The 18,452-nt window shown below is 40.6% G+C and overlaps 1 protein-coding gene and 1 pseudogene across 9 annotated transcripts in view; one reads left to right on the forward strand and one right to left on the reverse strand.

Annotated features, from left to right (window-relative positions):
- Positions 1 to 18,452, forward strand: part of IL1R1 (interleukin 1 receptor type 1) — an 85,911-nt gene that overhangs the window by 40,242 nt on the left and 27,217 nt on the right. For 4 of the 8 annotated variants that reach the window (XM_053587342.1, XM_053587345.1, XM_053587343.1 and 1 more), the window contains exons 2-3: positions 5,244 to 5,319; positions 8,515 to 8,581. In XM_053587342.1, coding sequence (XP_053443317.1) covers positions 8,521 to 8,581 — 61 coding nt within the window. In that variant the 5' untranslated portion in view covers positions 5,244 to 5,319; positions 8,515 to 8,520. The remainder of the gene's footprint in view (positions 1 to 5,243; positions 5,320 to 8,514; positions 8,582 to 18,452) is intronic. The other 4 variants (XM_053587347.1, XM_053587346.1, XM_053587348.1 and 1 more) reach the window with 2 other exon arrangements.
- Positions 10,515 to 13,505, reverse strand: LOC128583245 (ATP-dependent RNA helicase DDX50-like; annotated as a pseudogene). The gene has a single exon (XR_008379434.1). The product of XR_008379434.1 is annotated as an ATP-dependent RNA helicase DDX50-like (transcript).

Here is an 18,452-nt window from a genome sequence, read left to right on the forward strand (position 1 = left end):
TATATTCACAATTTAGTTCATGTTGAAGTTTCTCATTCTAGGTCTATTAGAAAATTGCTTTAATTTTCGGTTAGAAAATTGCTTGAAATAAGCATTTTGGTTTTTATCTTTAATAAACAAGTAGCCTTGTATGTGTGTTCCACGTACTCAGGAAGATCTTAACAATTGCTAGTATTTTCATAGTATTGTCATATAAAGCCATGTGTGGCTACAGGGGGTGGACATGGCTGCTGGAGGTGGGGTTGGCCTGCCAATGCGCCTGGTCACTCCAGGCTCTGGCTGACTTCTGGGCACGGGCATTGCTACCTCAGTGCACCATTGGGCTGGCTGGAAGCTGCTGGGGTGAAGACGCACAGCTGGGAATGCCAAACGTAACACAGGCATCATTGCACGCAGGCAGAATGGGGCGGCGGGGGGAGGGGGGATGGTAGATGGCTTATTGATTTATAGGGTGAGGTGCTCCCTTTTCCTCCCGTAATCATTTTATTTTATGTGCCAAATTCAATCTGAAAAATAACACAGTGGTATAAATCTCTGACTTTTTGTTGTTGCTGGCATTTTTTTTAAAGGTTTACTTTGAGTTTTTCTATGAACCATTTTTAAAAATCACATGGGACATGGATAAATTGGTTCTGAATAAGGGAGGTTTTGTTTACACAGCCAGTGCTCATTCTGGCATCAATAGTTCCCAAACTCTAGTCTTAGTCCCCACGCTGTCTCTTCGGGGCTGTCCCCACCCCAGCTCTCCCCACAGCCATCTGCCATCTCCTGCACAATTTCCAACCATCTCCAACCACAGGTATGGTTCCCCTTGAATTCCTATTCTTGGACTCACACTTGGGACCCACATTCTATCCTTGTCCTCCTTGATTCTCAGCTAGATTTTGGTCACCATGTGTCTGATGCAAAGATGGTGGATTGGTTGGGTAGATTCCATTCCTCCTTCTCTCCCTCCCTCCTTCTGTGAGTATTTACTGAGCCCTTACTTAACACATGCAGATCCTGTAGGATGGGCCCTCCTCACAGGGGTGGAGGAGGGGGGTGGCCTGGGAAGGGAAGGACACAACCAGGCGAGCTGCCCTCTGCTGCTGGAGTCCAGGTCCCAGAGCCAGCAGTCTGAGGCCCTTAGTGATTTGCACCAGGGGCATCCTCCATGGTGCATGACACCTGGCTTTGGAGGAGGGTGCCTGCAGGGCCCCTGGGAGAAGCTTTTGATCAGAATCAGCTCAGAGCTGGTCCGTAGTACCAGAAACCATTAGGATTGAAAGGGAAGAATTGAATTATAACCTTGGCAAGTGCATAGGGTCACCTCATGGCAGAGTGGCCTGAGGAGGAGAGACTGAAGGACACAGAGCAAGCTGGACAGGGGCCAGGCAGGAGAGGTTGGGAATGGGGCTGGTCAGATGCTGCAGAGATGTCTAGTGTGGTGAAGACCGAGGGCTCTTGGCTTAGGGAAACCAGGAGGCACAGTGGCTTGAGCAGGTCATTTGAAAGGAGCGATGGATGAAAAGTAGACATAGTGAGTACACACGTTTTTAAAAGGGTAAAAAGAAGCTGGAAAGTGGAGTAGTTGGAGGGGTTTGGGTAGTCACTTTCTGTGCAAGAGCCTTCTAGGGCCTTCCAAATAAATCCATCCCTCAAGTTTCAGGTCTTAGATTGAAATCTTTTCTCCACCATGAGTTAAGTTTTGTAAGTGGTGAGAGGTGCAGGACCAGTTTGAGTCTTTTACATGTGGCCACCCAGTTCTCCCAGCATGAAGGACATGTTGAGAATTCAGACTTTAACCTTTCAAAGGCCAACTATGTAACCCGATCGTGTGTACCTTCATATCAATCTGAAAAAAATCTGTCCCTCTTGCTGGTCCTCCTTCCCCTCCACCATTCCATTAATTTCCCTGTGCCTGACATTCTGTATATAATCCCTGTGAGCTGCACTTGTTTCTGGGGCACACTAAAGGAGTGGGAAGGGCACTGTCCCAGGGCTGGAAAGAGGAGGATGTGGGGGCTTTTTTTGATATGTCTTGACGAGCCCCTGTGTGTCTGGTACCATACATCAACACCAATTCAGTGCCCGATGAATACCAGTGGGGGGAGGGGCAGTCGGTAATATAATTTTGAGAAAAACCTATATATTTTACATATCATTGTAGGAATATCTAACAACACTTTAACCACATTCTCTGCGTTTTCTAGTTCCATTTTGGATGTGTGTCTGGGACAGATGTATTTGCTGCAGTCACTGTTTACCTTCATAGTCTCCCATCTCTCCCACAGGACAAAGGTCGCAGCGACCTTTTTTGGTAACCTTTTTACTGCTTGTGTTGTAACTCTTCCTTTCAGTTCAGTATGAACCTTTCCTCTTGTCACCGCACCTTGTCTTTGCACTTGTGTCCACAGAGATTCATTGCCATCGTGTATTTTTCTGCGTGGAGACTTGTGCACATTTTGGGTGTGCCTTCTTGTGTTTTCTTCACAGAACTGTTGTGCCAAATCTTTCCAAAAAGTATTTTCTTCCTGATTGTTTCTTTGAATGAAGTTGCAACCAGAGGCTTCGTTTCCTGTAAAATCACGTCTAGAATTGTATGCTGCAATATCAGTGTTGTTGAAGGAAATGGCCAGGGGCTAACACCAAGATGACAGGAGTCAGTCCTTTCTCAGGCACTTATCAAGTGTGTCAACACCTGCTTTAGAAATATTATAAACATGGATTACATCAGGCTTGTTATCTGGCACTTTTGTATAATCATGCTGTGTGGAAAGCACTTGTAACTACCTTTCCTGTCTTCAGAACATAACTTACTAATGTCACATAGGAAGAGAAGGCAAATCTTTCTCTTCCAGAGGGAGAACTTTTCATCATGTGCTGGCCTGAGTTCTAGAGGAAAATACCTTTTATCACTGCCAACATTACTAATTGCAGTTACATTTTTTTGAAGCAGATCAAAAGCCAGGGTGATGGAGGTAAATTTTCTGTCTATGGTAATATTTCTTCTAAACTGATCGAAATGACAGTTCTGAACCAGGCTTTTTACAATCTCAGAGCCAATTCTGTAATTTCTTGGTTCTCTGATTTCCTAGCATATGGCTGCCCCACAAAACATAGTTTAAGAAAGAGTCACACAAAAGATTCACTGCAATCCCATACTTCCCAGGTATAGTTGGCATGTAAAGTCTGAATGCACGGTGCCCATGGAGAGACACCAGTCTTCATCAACAGTGACAGATTCACAAGGATTGTAATAGAGTGAGAGCTTATTTGTAACCATATTCCAGAGCCCTCGAACTGGAGCAAACTCATCACACTGTTTGGGAGCCTCATATGTTGCAGCAACATCAAAACACAGACATTTCAGTAGGAGTCATATTCTGTGTTCTGAAAACAGCACAGCAAACCAGAAAATCCTCACTGAAAAAAAATCTCAGAAATCGTCGTTATTTTGCTAGCACACACCACCATTTAGAAGAATTCCATTTAATCCTAATATTTCTTCTTTCACAAATTGCCAGAATTTTGAATGAATAGTCCTTTACATAACTCTTGGTCTAGATGTAGTTTCTGGTTTATAAACTTGATAATCACATCCACAGCTTCATTATCAATAAATAGTTGGAAAGCATCCAGTGGACTTTTGGGTTGAGTCTTCATAGTATTAGCCGATTGTCTCCTCCCTGATACTTGATCAGCTGTGAATTCCATATTTCCGATGGTGCTGCCATCTGAGCTGTAGGCCACTCTTCGTACAACTGAGTGTGGTCTTCTTCTCTTGGGTTCCATAGTTTGCATTTCGTCTTCTCCATTGTCACCATCTTTTTCTTCCTCTTCACCCTCTTCCTTAAAATGAATAATTTCACTTTCCACTGCTATACATTCCTCTTGTTCACTATTTACACCAGTGACAATGTTTTCATCATTTCCTTAAAAATCTGACACTATCAGGCCTTCCTCCACCTCAGCTACTGACAAATTATATGCCCTCTTGACATGTCTGTGAAAAAAAATAAGTCACGGCTTCACATAAATGGATTTACAGAATTAGCAGATATATTTTCATTCATACATACCTTCATCTTCACCAAACACTAAGACACTGCTTACCAACTTCACTATGAAAAGCACTTACAAAAAATAAAATAGAACACTGTTTTTTCCCAGAAAAGAGACCAGGGCTGATAAGAAAACCTAACAATTGCAATCAGTGTAACCTGGCTTATTGTACCCTCAATGAATCCCCAACAATAAAAAAAAAAAAAAGAAAAGTGTCAAGAACTGCTGATCCAAGGGTGCTGCCCTGTGAAGTGTCACGGATGGGTGGGTGAGGGTCTAATAACAAAAGTCATAAATGGTGAATCTGCACTTCCCTGCATAAACTAATAGACAACAACAAAATCCTGGTGGGGTCAGTCCCTGGCCACCCATTGATAACTGACATAATGGTTACACTATGTACTCTAAGTTAAAAGTGAATGATAGAAAAATAAAAAAAGGAAAAAGAATAAAGTGAATAATGAGTTGGGATTTAGTATGTGTAATGTAAGCAAAATGCTGCATGTTGCATGTTAAATTTGTCAGACTGTTTTATTGGTGGGCATTAAACATCCTTATAATTAGGCCTTATAAGCTTTCAAAGGCACAAGGAAATGGAAAACTGAATGAATGGTGAAATATCTAAAGGACATAACAATAGGTCTCTCACAGGTCTGATTTTTTTTTTTTTTTGCACTTTCTGGGTGGGGCTGGGTTTGAACCCACCACCTCTGGCATATGGGGCCAGCACCCTACCCCTTTCAGCCACAGGCGCCACCCCAGGTCTGATTTTTTGAAGTTATTTTAAATCGTGCAATATGGGGTACAGTATATTGATATGCCTCCTACAGGAGGAATAAGGATGCCTATTCTTGAAAGGGGCCTGCCCAATTTTTCTGGCATTTGGTGCCTTTCTCTCTGGCAAGGCCCAAGCTCTATTTTCACACACATCCCCAGCAGTGGTGTGATTCATTTCTGCATGCCTGCATCCAGCAAGGTTCCAGGTACATGTGCCTAATCAAAAATAGTTTGAGATAATCCAGCCCTTTATCTTCCTCATCCCTGTGACTGGATTTTCTGATAATGTTCTGTCCCACAGGCCTTGAGAACATAGACTTTTAAAATCCTGGGCTAACTTTCCGATGCCTCCTGAGATCCTCATGGTGGTCAGTGGTTGTGGCCTCTTCACTCAGATGTCACCGTGTGCTCTTCCTTCCCAGGCAGATGCATCCCCCAATGATGCTGACTCCCTCCTGAGAAGCAGGACCACGTGGCACAAGAAAGGCCTTCTCTAAGGTAACAGGGCAGGGTCATCCCAGGGCCCCCCAGCCTTTTCTCATAAATAGCTGTGACCTGCTAAATGGCAGATCCCCATGCAGAGTCTCAGCTCACCCCCATTCCAGCACGGTCCAGGCCTTGCTTTCAATTTTCATTCTGATTTTACATCAAGCGCAAATCCTTGATTTCTGCTGGAGAGAACACTGCTGGCCTCCTCCCAGGAGTGCTCTGAGCATCTCCTGTGAACTGTCTGTGCCAACTGAGCCTGCCCTTCCCCGGCCCCACCTTAGTGAGTCAGGCCCTGGCTGTCCTCTTTCTCTCCTCTGCCCCCAAGTGTCCTCAGACATGCTCCTGCCTGCCTGTTGGTCACTGCTGGCTGGCCCACCCCTCGGCCTCTCTCTGTGGACCTCAGAGGCAGCCTGCTTGCCTGCCTCCCCGTGGTCTCTACTCTTTGTTCCACACAGGTGCCAAAACATCTGCAGAAAAAGTGAAGCTCCAGCACCCCGCCCTATGCCTTAAAATCTTTAAGCAATTCTCTGCCACTTGCAAATTACAGTCCCAGCTCCTCAGCAAGCCGCTTCATGTTGTGAGCAGGTGAAACTTCTCAGCCTCACCTCTTGGCTTATGCTTGAGAACTTGACATGGCCAGAGCCTCTCGGGCTGCCCGCCCCAGTCTTAGTGAGGGCCCTGTTTTCTGTCCTGACCTGGGCAGGGCATAGCCCTTCCTGGGGATGCTCCCACGGCAGAGTTTAACTCACTGAGGCTGAGGTGCACCGGCCCTGCACCATTATTGCTATTTTTGTTCCCAGGACCAAGGGTGCAGACAGGAATGTAGTATGTTCAATTTATAATCGTTGAATATGTTAGTGAGTGAATGAAGAAATGAATGGATAACTGAAGACATTTTACCAAAATTTATATTTGTCTTCAGAACATGGGATGGTTTCTATATAACAGCTGCCATTTGAGAGTGGCTACTTGCCAGTGTGCTAAGCCCCTTCACCCTCTTAGCACCATCAGGGACAAATGCAATCATTTTGTCAAATAGGAGCCGAGGCGTAGGGGCTGAGCTTTCATCCATTGTGTCATCTATGCTGAGGGACTTCCTGGCTTGGATGGCAGCCTTTCAACTACTGGCATTGTGAAGGCGGCTCGGGGCTGGCTGCCCTGTGGGATTTCTGCATTATGTGCGGGCACAATGGGGTTGTGCTGACTTTGGTTGGGAGTGTGTGGGTTTTGGTCTCAGGTGCATCTTTTCCCGCTTTCCCTCTTGATGTCCTCATTCCTGTAGATCATGTGACCCCAACGCCCATCCTGAGGCTTAGTGCTGGCCTCTTGCTCCAGGGTCTGGAGGGCTGATACAGACTCAGAATGGCCATCCCTGGTCTTTCTCCAGAACAGTTCTGGGGCAGGAGTATGTCTGGACCCAGGAGGTGCATCCCTTTCCTTTATAGTCTGGTAGAGCAGGATGGCACCTGAGATCAACTGCCTCCTTGCCCACCTTGTTCAGGTGGGGAAACTGAGGCTCAGGGAAGAGTCATGTCCAAGATCACCCTGTAGTTGAGCCCGCCAGCCTTGGACCCATGATTAAACATTGCTTGTCCAGAATTAATTTGGGATTATATCTTGGGACACACACTCCATAAAATTCAGTCTGGGGAGCTCTCTTTTCTTCTCTCCTCCTTAATGATCAGACAAGCCAGATCTTGCAACTAAATGAATTAGCAGCTGGTAATGTTCAGCTGATTTCGTAATGTCCTTATTTTGTTGATGATGAACTAATGCAAGTAACTGATTGGCCTGGAACTGATGAGTGGGAGACATTTTAACCCTTTCCTTTCTTCCTCTGCATGATAAAGAATTAAAATTCATTTGCACAGCAGAGCTCATATGCTTGGCTGCAAGGCTTCAGAGCTGTCCATCTTATTTAATCATCTGAATACAGTTTAAAAGTGTATGTGGTAATAATACTAGCAATCAAGACTAATTTGAGAGAAGGCCTATATATGGGAATAGGATCAGAATTACAGAATATTTAAAGAATGCAGTTGTGCTGCTCTGAGGTAGATTTCAAGGCATGAGCCAGGCTTAAGGATCAGAAAGTGATACTAGGGGTAAAGTGCAGAGAATATGGATGGGTGTGTCTGGCATGCTTAGAAAATCTTCCCATTCCTGCATTTGTTTTAGAAAGATATTCTAACACTTTATGCCTTTTAATACACCTTCTTAAATACAACATTTTCCACTTAATATTCAAATGATCACATTTTTAGGGTGAAAATGAGTGTTGTGTTAAAATATTTTGTTTGGATATTTACTTTTAAAAGACTATACTATTTTAGTGACTGTGCTTTGTAGATAAAACAATGGGTATGTAGTCTTCCTAGAATTGCTGTATTGGGCAAATATCTAAATTGATTATTCCCCTTGCCAAGGATGGGGAGGAAGCCTTCTGTAATTAAATTCATAAGTTGAGTTTGTAGTCTTGTCACTGACCAGTATCTGTGTTGATATGGCCTTTTAAACCACTCAAAGGAGTTGTGGACTTTTTTCTCTTTTTCCTTTTGTGATTAGATTCATCCAATGTTCATTTTAGAAAATATAGAAAGTCCCAGACAAGGAGAAACCCACCAAATCACAAGAACCAACCTAAGTTTAGCATATTGTTACAATTTTTTTTAGTCTTTTTTTGTGCATTTTTATGTACCTGTAGCCTGTCATCTCACATTGTAGATGTATCTCACATTATAAAATGAAGGCAAGACCTTTGAGCTGACCTGGAAGGGTGCAAGGCATCTCCCCTGGGTACTGGCAGCAGGATACAGGGTCCAAGGCCCTTTGCTTGGGTGTATCTGAGGAACAAATCCACACAAGCAGGGGGAAGCTGGTTTAGGGCTAGTGAATAGTCTACTTTGGATGTAGACTAGATTTGGGGGAAATTTAAGTAGAATGCAAGGCAGGAAATGTATATTGAGACAAGTGATGGAAGGTTTTTCTGATTGTTAATTGTTGAATTTGTCCCTAATCCTGTGAAAAATCTCCATCCCCATTCCCTGGCCCTGGTATTTTCTAACCAGAAGCCAAACATGATCGCATTAATGATGTGAAGTTGAGGGTGGGGACAGGAGGGGTGTCCATACATATGTTTAGTTGCAGAGATTTGCTAGAATAGTAACATTTTTATTTTTGTCTTCTGTACCTTCATTTCTGCAGGAGAATATGAAAGTGTTACTCAGACTTATCTGTTTCATAGCTCTACTGATTTTTTCTCTGGAGGCTGGTAAGTTAAGCATTTCCTTATCTTCTTATCTGCTAAGAAAATCTATTACTTAGAAAACATGAAGCACCTTCCCTAACAGAGTTAATTTTCTTACCTGTTGCTGTTGAATGCCAGGATACAGAGCCTTCTGGTCATGGACCTGTACTGCTGGTAGTTGCTTTCAGCATTTTTATTCCTCATTCTCTCACATAACAAACTGGGGAACATTAAGAGGCCAAGGTTATGGCTTGGCGCCCTTAGCATAGTGGTTACGGCGCCAGCCACAAACACCAAGGGTGGCGGATTTGAACCCAGCCTAGGCCAGCTAGAAAAATAAAAAACAATAATGACTACTGCAATAAAAAATAGCTGGGCATTGTGGCAGGCGCCTATAGTCCCAGCTGCTTGGGAGGCTGAGGCAAGAGAATTGCTTGAGCCCAAGAGTTGGAGGTTGCTGTGAGCTGTAGCACTGGGGCACTCTACCAAGGGCAACATAGTGAGAGTCTGTCTCAAAAAAAAAAAAAAAAAAAGAGAGAGAGACCAAGCAAGGTCATGCAGCTAGTTTGGAGCAAGAACTAAAATCTAGATCTCCAGCGTCTATAGCCCAGGCTTCTTTTCACTTTCTTGCTGACTAAAGAGATACAGGAGATTCTGCTTTCATTTGAAAGAGGTGCTATTCATGGTTTTTATGAACCCATGTCTAGAAAACATCAAGAGACAATTTGTCTTATTTTTCTTTGTATGTCTTCATTTTCTCTGTGCCAGGTACTAGATACTGGGGATATAGCAGTGAATAATCCAGACAGAAACATATGCTTGCGTGGGGTTTATTTTCTTGTAGGGGAGAGAGCCCATATTTCAGATAATTAGATATGTACATATTATGTCACATGGTAATGAGTATAGGGAGGAAAAGAAAATCAGAAAAGGGAAGTATAAAATTTTGGGATTGGAATGAGCAGAAGGTTAAATTTCTCATAGCATTGCCAGAAAAGGCCTCACTGATAAGTTACCTTTTGAGTTGACATGAAGGAAGAGAAATGGGAGCTATTTAGATAGCAGGTTGGCATGGCACTATTCCAGCACTGGGATTGGTAGATAGTTTTGGTAGTAGTTTTATTTATAGTTTTCTGAAGAACCTCCTACTGTTCTCTGTAGGGATGGTACTAGTTTACATCTCACCAGCAGTGTGTAAGAGTTCCCTTTTCTCGGTATCCTGGCCGACATTTGTTATTTTTTTGTCTTTTTGATAATAGCCATCCTCATGTCCCATTGTGGTTTGATGGGTATTTCCCCTATGATGAGTGATGTTGAGCATTTTCCCCATATATTTATTGTCCATTTGTGTGTCTTCCTTTGAGAAATGTCTGTTCAGATTACTTGACTATTTATTATTGTTATTTCAATAGTTTTAGGGGATCCAAGTTTTTTTGTTACACGGATGAATTATGTAGTTGTAAAGTCAGGGCTTTTAGTGTACCCATCACCAGAATAGAGCAAATTGTCTCTTTTAAGTAATTTTTTATCTCTCTTCTCCCTGCCACCCTCCCGTTCTTATTTTCCAATGTCCATTATACCACCTTATGACCATATATGCACTGTTTAGCTCTCACCTACATGTGAGAACATGTAGTATTTGTTTTTCCATTGTTGAGATACTTCATTTATGATAATGGTCTTCATTTCCATTCAAGTTGCTGCAAAAGGCGCTACTCCATTCCTTTTACAGTTGAGTAGTACTCATGATGTATATATGTATATTGTATTTTTTTAATCCACTTACTAGTTGATGAGTGCTTAGTTTGATTCTCTATCTTTGCAATTGTGACCTGTGCTTTAAAAAACATCTTGAAAAACATTTTGGTGCAAGTGTCTTTTTGATATAATGACTTCTTTTCCTTTCAGAAGATCCCCAGTAGTGGGATTGCTGGATTGAATGGTAGGCCTACTTTTAATTCTTTGAGGGATCTCCATACTATTTTCTGTAGTGGTTGTACTAATTTACATTCCAATCAACAATGTATAAGCATTGCCTTTTCACTGTATCTGTACCAACATCTATTGTTTTTTGTCTTACTAATAATGGCCATTCTGACAGGGGTAAGATGGTGTCTGATTGTGGTTTTATTTTGCATTTCCCTGATGAATAATGATGTTTAGCATTTTTTCATCATTGGCCATTTGCATAGCGTCTTTTGAAAAAACATCTGTTCATTTCTTTTGTCTACTTTTTTTTTTTAAAAGGAGGTTTTTTTATTCAAAGGTATAACTGGATAAGTAGATTTGTTTACAACCATTCTTGTGAAATACTTTTTAAAAAAATACAACCAACTTCTTTGCAAATAGCATACACATACCTCAACTATGATGACTTAATTTTTGGTGGATAATGTACATGATTAGGCAGAAATAGGCAAGCTCACACTGGTAGATTAACTATCCAATACTCAATCAAAACTCCGTTTGTGGCCCCCACTTCTTGATCGATTTCTGTTCCCACTTCGTCTTCTACCATCTTGTCGACTTCCTGAGCGACTCCCCTGTCGACTCTGTCTACCAGACCGGCCACCAGATCAACCACCTGATCGACCTGACCTGCCTGACCAGCCACTTGACCAGCCACTCCTCTGTCTGGAATTAGAAGATGTGTTTCCATCATAATATTCTTCAATTTCAGGTAGTTTGGCTGGCACTGAGAGTATCCAGTCTGAATCATGCCACTCGGCCTGTAACCTTTCTGACTCAGCTGTGGGAACATCAAAGCAAACACCCATATTTCCTTTTAGGAGGCACATTCTGGTAATCTGGGACACAGCATTACTACTCAGCTTTCTGTTAAGTTCTTTCCAAGCACAGCTGACATCCTGTATTTCCTCTAGGCTTTCCTAGTCATGGTCACAAACCCCTTATCAGAGGTGATTAAAGATCGTGGTTCAAAGTTTGATGCACCAGAAATGTGGGCTAATGCTGCAGCCAATGCATCCACTGCCCCCTTCTCTTCTATCAGTCTCTGAGCTGATGGTCGGAAAAAATCAACAGCAGCAAAAGAAACTGAAGCCAGAGACCTGATGGCATCCATGCTTTTAGACTTAACTAAATCCATTGTAGAAGGAACACCTACACGTTTAAAAGTAATTCCTGCTTTTTGTTCCACATATCTTAGTTGACCTCTTTCTCTTGGTTGATAAAAACATATACAAATCCCTGTCCAGCCAGCTCTACCTGTGCGTCCAGAGCGGTGGATATAGGACTCAACATCCTGAGGAGGAGAACTTTGAATCACCAGGTCAACCTCAGGAATGTCCAAACCACGGGCAGCCACATTGGTTGCCACCAAAACTTTAAAACTACCTTCTCTGAAGCCTTTCAGCGTAATTTCTCTTTGTGATTGTGCGATGTCTCCATGTAAACACTGGGCATTCTGTTTTATGTGTGGATTCATGGCCATTTCTGTTACATTCTTCTTGGTCTCACAGAAAATAATAGCCCTCCCTTCAGAACCACTGTAGACTTGAAGGACATCTCCAATAACTGAGGGCCTCTGAGACCAATGACACTGGATGGCCAAATGTTCCACAGTAGTTGCAGCCTTTTGAGTCATTTTTCCAACAAGGTCAACCTGTTCATATCTGGATTTCATGTATTTTTTTGCAACTTTGTATACTCACTGTGGGCAAGTTGCAGAAAAAAGTAAAGTCTGAGGATTGTCTTCAGAATCAGTTTTGTAGGATTCATGAATAATATCTTCAACTTGCTCAGCAAAACCTAAATCTAACATCTGATCCACTTCATCAAGCACAACATGGCACAGTTTAGAAAGATCCAATCAGCCGCTCTGCAAATGGTCTTTGATACGACCAGGGGTCCCAACCAAGATGTCAATACCATTTCGAATATGATTAATTTGGCTTTGATATGATGTTCCACCATAAAAACATGCCACACTGAGCTTCCTAGTTATATCTTTGAAGTCTTTGGCTACTTGGTTTGCCAGTTCCCTTGTTGGAGCCAAAACAAGTACCTTTGGTGAGCGGCTTTTTTTAATTGTTTCTTGATTTCTTTGGAGTCTTTCAATCAAGGATATGGCAAAAGAGAATGTCTTTCCTGTTCCTGTCCGTGCTTGAGCTATTAAATCTTTTCCTTCATAGACAGGACCAAAGGTCTTAACTTGAATAGGAAAGAGATATGTTACCCCTCAACCTTTCAGAAGCTTTATAGTTTCTTCAGAAATAGGAAAATTTGAGAAGGCTCCTTCTTTCTGTTCACGTGTTAGTGTCTCCTCCAGTTTACTGTCATTTGATTTATGAGTAGAACTATCTAAGGATGATACTTGTTTTGATTTTTTTTTCATATTCATCAATATCTCCATTTGGTAGATCTTTTCTTCTTGACTTATGAGATTTAGAGAATTCATCTGAAAGTCTATTAAATCCTTCAGTGTCTCCATTTAGCTTCTCTTTCATTTTAGCTTTTTTGGGCTTGGGAGCATCCAAGTCCTTCACAACACCATTTTCTCTTGTTTCTGATTTCTCATCTGAGTCATAATGGTGCCTTGACTTCCTTCTATCACTCAGCATTGTGTAATGTGTTTTCATCTTATCTTGTTTAAATCTTCATAACAACCCTATAAGGGAAGTACAGGTCTATAATCCCTTATCCGAAATTCCGATATCCATAAAGCTCTTTTGCCTCTCCTTCCTCTGGCTCTCCGACTCCTCCAAGGGTGCTTCCAGCTCCATAATGTCCCCCCAGAGGAGTTTCCTAGGCATTACTGGCCGCCGCAGCCACCACCGCCTCCCTCCAGGCACAGTGGCCACAATCACCCACGGGCAGCGACGGCGTGAAAGGAAGCGGGGGCAGGGCGGCCCCTTTTGTCTACTTTTTAATTGAGATTGTTTTCTCCGGCTGATTTGTTAAAGTTCTTTATAAATTCTGGATATTACTCATTTGTCAGATGTATAGTTTGCAATCATTTTCTCCCATTCTATAGATTGTCTGTTTGCTCTTATTTCCCTTTGTTGTGCAGAAACTTTAGATTAATTAGGTCTGATTTATTTGTTTTTGTTGTTACTGTACTTGCTGTGGGGGTCTTAGTTATAAATTCTTTTTCTATATTGACAACCAGAAGAGTTTTTCTTATGTTTTCTTCTAGAATTTTTATGGCGATCTTACATTTAAATTTTTAATACATCTTGAATATTTTTTTTTGTATGGTGAGACAGAGGGATCCAGTTTCATTCTTTACATTTGTCTACACAGTATCCCAGTGTCCCATTATCCCATTTATTGAATCGATTGTCCTTTACCCAGTGTATGTTTTTGTTTGCTTTGTCAAAAATCAGTTGCAGCTATATGGTTTTATTTCTGGGTTCTCTATTCTATTTCATTGATCTGTGTGTTTACTTTATACCAATACCATGCTGTTTTGGTTACTATAGCCTTATACCTTAATTCAAAGTCTCTTAGTATAGTGCCTTCAGATTTGTTTAGGATTGCTTTGGGTGTGGGTTTGTTTTTTTTTGTTCCATATCAGATTTAGGACTTTTTTTTTTTTTTTAGTTCTGTGAAAAGTGATGTTGGTATTTTGATGGGAATTGCACTGAATCTATAGATCACTTTGCACTTGTTAATTTTTATTTGAATTTTTTTCTTTATAGTTGTTTTCTTGCTATTGAGATGTTTAAGCTCCATGTACGTTCTAGATCTGGATCTTCCCTCGGATGAGTAGTTTGTAAATATTTGCTTCGATTGTATAGATTGTCTTTTCACTCTGAATTTTTCATTTGCTGTGTAGAAAGATTTTAGTTTGATATAATAACATTTATTTATTTTTGTTTTTGTTGCTTGTGCTTTTGAGGTCTTATTCATAATTTTTTTTCTCAGACCAAGCAATGTCCTGAGACATTTTCCGTTTCTTTCTACCCTGTTTCCCCGAAAATAAGACATCCTCCGAAAATAGCACCTACTTACAGGAAAGATAAGATGTCCCCTGAAAATAAGACCTAGCACATCTTTGGGAGCACACCTTAAAATAAGAGACTGTCTTATTTTCGGGGTAACAGGGTAGTAGTTTTACCTTTTTGAATCTCAACATTTAGATCTTTGATCCATTTTGAGTTGTTATTTTTTTGTATAGGATGACAGGTGTAGTCTACTTTCATTGTTTTAAATGAAAGAATTTACATTCTTCAACACCACTTATTGAAGATACTCTCCTTTCCCCAGTGAATGTTCTTGACTTCTTTGTTAAAAGTCAATTGGTTGTAAATATGTGGGTTAACTTCTGGCTTCTCTGTTCTGTTCCATTGGTTGATATGTCTTTTTTTAATGCCATAATTGTGTTGTTTTGGTTACTACAGATTTGTTATATATCTTGAGGTTTGCTAGTGGGATGCCTCCAGCTTTGTTCTTTTTACACAGGATTGCTTTGGCTTTTGAGGGTCTTCTGTGGTTCCCTACAAATTTTAGGATTTTATTTCTATTTCTATGAAGCATGTTTTTTGGTGTTTTGATGAGGATTGCATTGAATCTATAGATTGCTTTGGGTAGTATTGACATTTTAACAATAATAATCCTTCCTATCTATGAGCATGAGATGTCTTTCCTTTTGGGTTTGTACCTCAGTGTTGGGTGGTGATTTTTCACTTGCTTTGTGAAATTAATTCTTATAGGGTTTTTAAAATAGCTATTATAAATGGGATAGCCTTCTTGATTTCTTTTTCAGCTAGTTTGCTATTCATGTATAGAAATACTACTTACTGTTGTTTGCTAATTTTGCAATCCTGCAACTTTATTGAATTATCTATCAGTTCTTGTTTTCTTTTTTTTTTTTTCTTGAGACAGAGTCTCACTTTGTTGCCCCCAGTAGAGTGACCTGGCATCATTCTTCACAGCGAATTATTACTCTTGGGCTCAAGCGATTCTCTTGCCTCAGCCTCTTGAGTAGCTGGGACTACAGGCACCCGCCACAACACCCAGCTGTTTTTAGAGACGGAGTCTTGCTCTAGCGCAGGCTCATATGGAACTGATGAGTTCAGGTGATCCTCCCACCTCAGTCTTCCAGAGTGCTGGGATTACAGGCGTGAGCGCCTGCATCTGGCCTAACTATCAGTTCTAAGAGTTTTTTTCATAAATTCATTAGATTTTTCTCCATATAAGATCACATTATCTGAAGACAGGGACAATTTGACATCCTCGTTTCCAATTTGGATGCTCTTTATTTCATCCCCTTGCCTAACTTCTCTGGCTAAAATGTCCAGCTCTATGTTGAATTAAAGTGGTAAAAGAGGACAGCCTTATCTTGTTCTGGTTCTTTAACAGCTTTATTGAGACTAACTGATATTCAATAAACCACACATACTTAAAATGTACAATTTGAAGTGTTGACATACATTTATACTCCTGAAACCATGGTCACAATTAATAAATATATTCGTTGCTCCCTAAAGTTTCTTTCAATTCTTTATAATCCCTCTTTCCCATTCCTCCTTATTCACTCATCCAGGCAGTCACTGATCTATTTTCCATCACTGTAGATTGGTTTGTGTTCTCTAGAATTTTAAGTAAATGGGTTTATATTTTATGCACTCTTTTTTTGGGAAGTGCAAAGTGACTTCTTTCACTCAGTATAGTTATGTTGAGATTTATTCATGTTGCATATATTATATTAATAGCTTATTATTTCATTAATTAGTATTATAATTTATTCATCTATTGGCATGTTGATGGATTTTTGGCTATTTTCAGTTCTTGACTATTAAAAACAAGGTACAATGAACATTGGTATACAGGTTTTAGAATGGACAGGAGGGGAATGACTAGGTAATATGGGAGATGTATGTTTAACTTTTTAAGAAAACACCAGTCTCCTAAAATTGTGGCATTTTATAACCTCATCACCAATGTAGGAGAGTTCCAATTCTTCTGCATCCTTACCAACACTTGCTATTGTCAATCTTTTTAATCTTAATCCTTCTAATAGGTATGTAGTAGAATCTGATTGTGATTTTAGTTTGAAGTTTGCTAATTCAGCTAGTTTGCTGTTCATGTATAGAAATGCTGCTTATTTTTGTATGCTAATAGTGAGCTTATTTTCATGTGTTTATTTACCACCCACATATCTTCTCTGACAAAACTCCAAACCTTTTATCCATTTTTTAATTGAGTTGTTTTCTTATTGTTGAATTTTGAGAATTCTTTACATATTCTGAATCTACTGTGATCTTTATCATATATGTGATTTATGAATATTTTCTTGCAGAATGTAGATTGTCCTTTTGTTTGTTCACACCCTATGGCATCCCTCAAAGAGTAGAATTCTTAATTTTGAAAGTCCCAATTTATCTTTATTATTATTGTTATTGGATTATGTGTTTGGTATCATATCTAAAATTCTTTGATCCTAGGTTACAAAAATTTTCTCCTGTATTTCCTTTTGGATGTTTTGTAACTTTAGGCTTTACATTTAGGTCTATGACTCCTTCCGATTTATTTATAGTCATTATTTAATGCAGTTAATTTTTAAAATCATCTGGGAAAAAAGAGAAGTTATACACTCAAAATACTTATGTTGGGAGGAGGATGGGAGATTGCTGTGTTCCCATTTATGGGCACAATGTAAGGGGTATATGGCACACCTCTTGTGGGTGGGACACAACTACAAGAGAGACTCTACCTAACACATGTAAACATCGTAACCTAGTTGCTTGTACCATCACATTAACCTGAAATATAAAAAAAAAAAAACAACTATGTAATAAAATATTTACCTATGTGGTTTTATATTTCCCTATGAAGTTTCCTTTTCTGGGTATTCCCTATTTCTTTTCTTTTCCTTCTTTTTCCTTTCTTTCTTTTTTTTTTTGGCTGGGGCTGGGTTTGAACCTTCTGCCACCTCCAGCATATGGGGCCAGCGCCCTACTCATTTGAGCCCTATTCCCTATTTCTTTATTTGGATGCAGTAACATGTAGTTATTAAGTTACTGTCTAGGTTTTTATATTCCAGTCTGAAGGACTCTCTTTAGCATTTGTTTTGTAGGATAGTTCTGTTCATAATGGATTCTCTGGTTTATGTTAATCTGTGAATCTTTTCGATTTGCCTTACTTTTTGAAAGATAGTTTTGCTGGGTATAGAATTGTTGATTGAGTCTTTCTTTTAGCACGTAGAGTATGTTATCCCACTGCCTTCTTGTCTCTGTGGGTTCTGAGAGACAACTGTTAATTTCATTGAAGATTCTTTGTGTGTGTTTAATAATAAGGCATTTATCTCTTGTTGCTTTCAAGAGTCTCTCTTTGTCTTTTAAAGTCTGACTATTATGTATCTGGGTTTGTATCTTTTAATTTATCTCCCTTATAATCCTTGGAGCTTCCTTGGATGTTGCTGTGGTTTAAATATGGGTTGTCCCTACCAAAACTCATGTTGAGGATTGGCCTCCAATGATGCAATGCTGGGAGTTGGTGCCTTTAAGAGGTGATTAGTTTGATATGATAATGTCTTTTGAGGAGGTGGAGCAAGATGGCGGCCGAGTAACAGCTTCCTTGCATCTGGGCACCGTGAGTCTGGGGAGATAGGACTCCAGGCATCTCTGGCTGGTGGGATCTGCCTATCATCACCCCTACGAGGATACAAGGAGTCAGCGAGAGACTTCTGGACCCCAAGAGGAGGACTAAAACAGTGGAAAACCGGCAAGTGGTCGCGTATGTTCAATCCATCTGAACCCGCCCACAACTTCCACAGGCACGAGAACTTAAAGAGCAAGAGAAAGTGAAAGGAAAATTAGGGCAAGGAAACAGAGAAAAGAAATCACTCATGAGGAAGAATCAGCAGAAAACTCCAGGCAACATGAAGAACCAGTCCAGAACAACCCCGCCAAGGGACCATGAGGTAGCTACT

Source organism: Nycticebus coucang, chromosome 4 (assembly GCF_027406575.1).
Source record: "Nycticebus coucang isolate mNycCou1 chromosome 4, mNycCou1.pri, whole genome shotgun sequence".
Classification (NCBI taxonomy): Eukaryota; Metazoa; Chordata; class Mammalia; order Primates; family Lorisidae; genus Nycticebus; species Nycticebus coucang.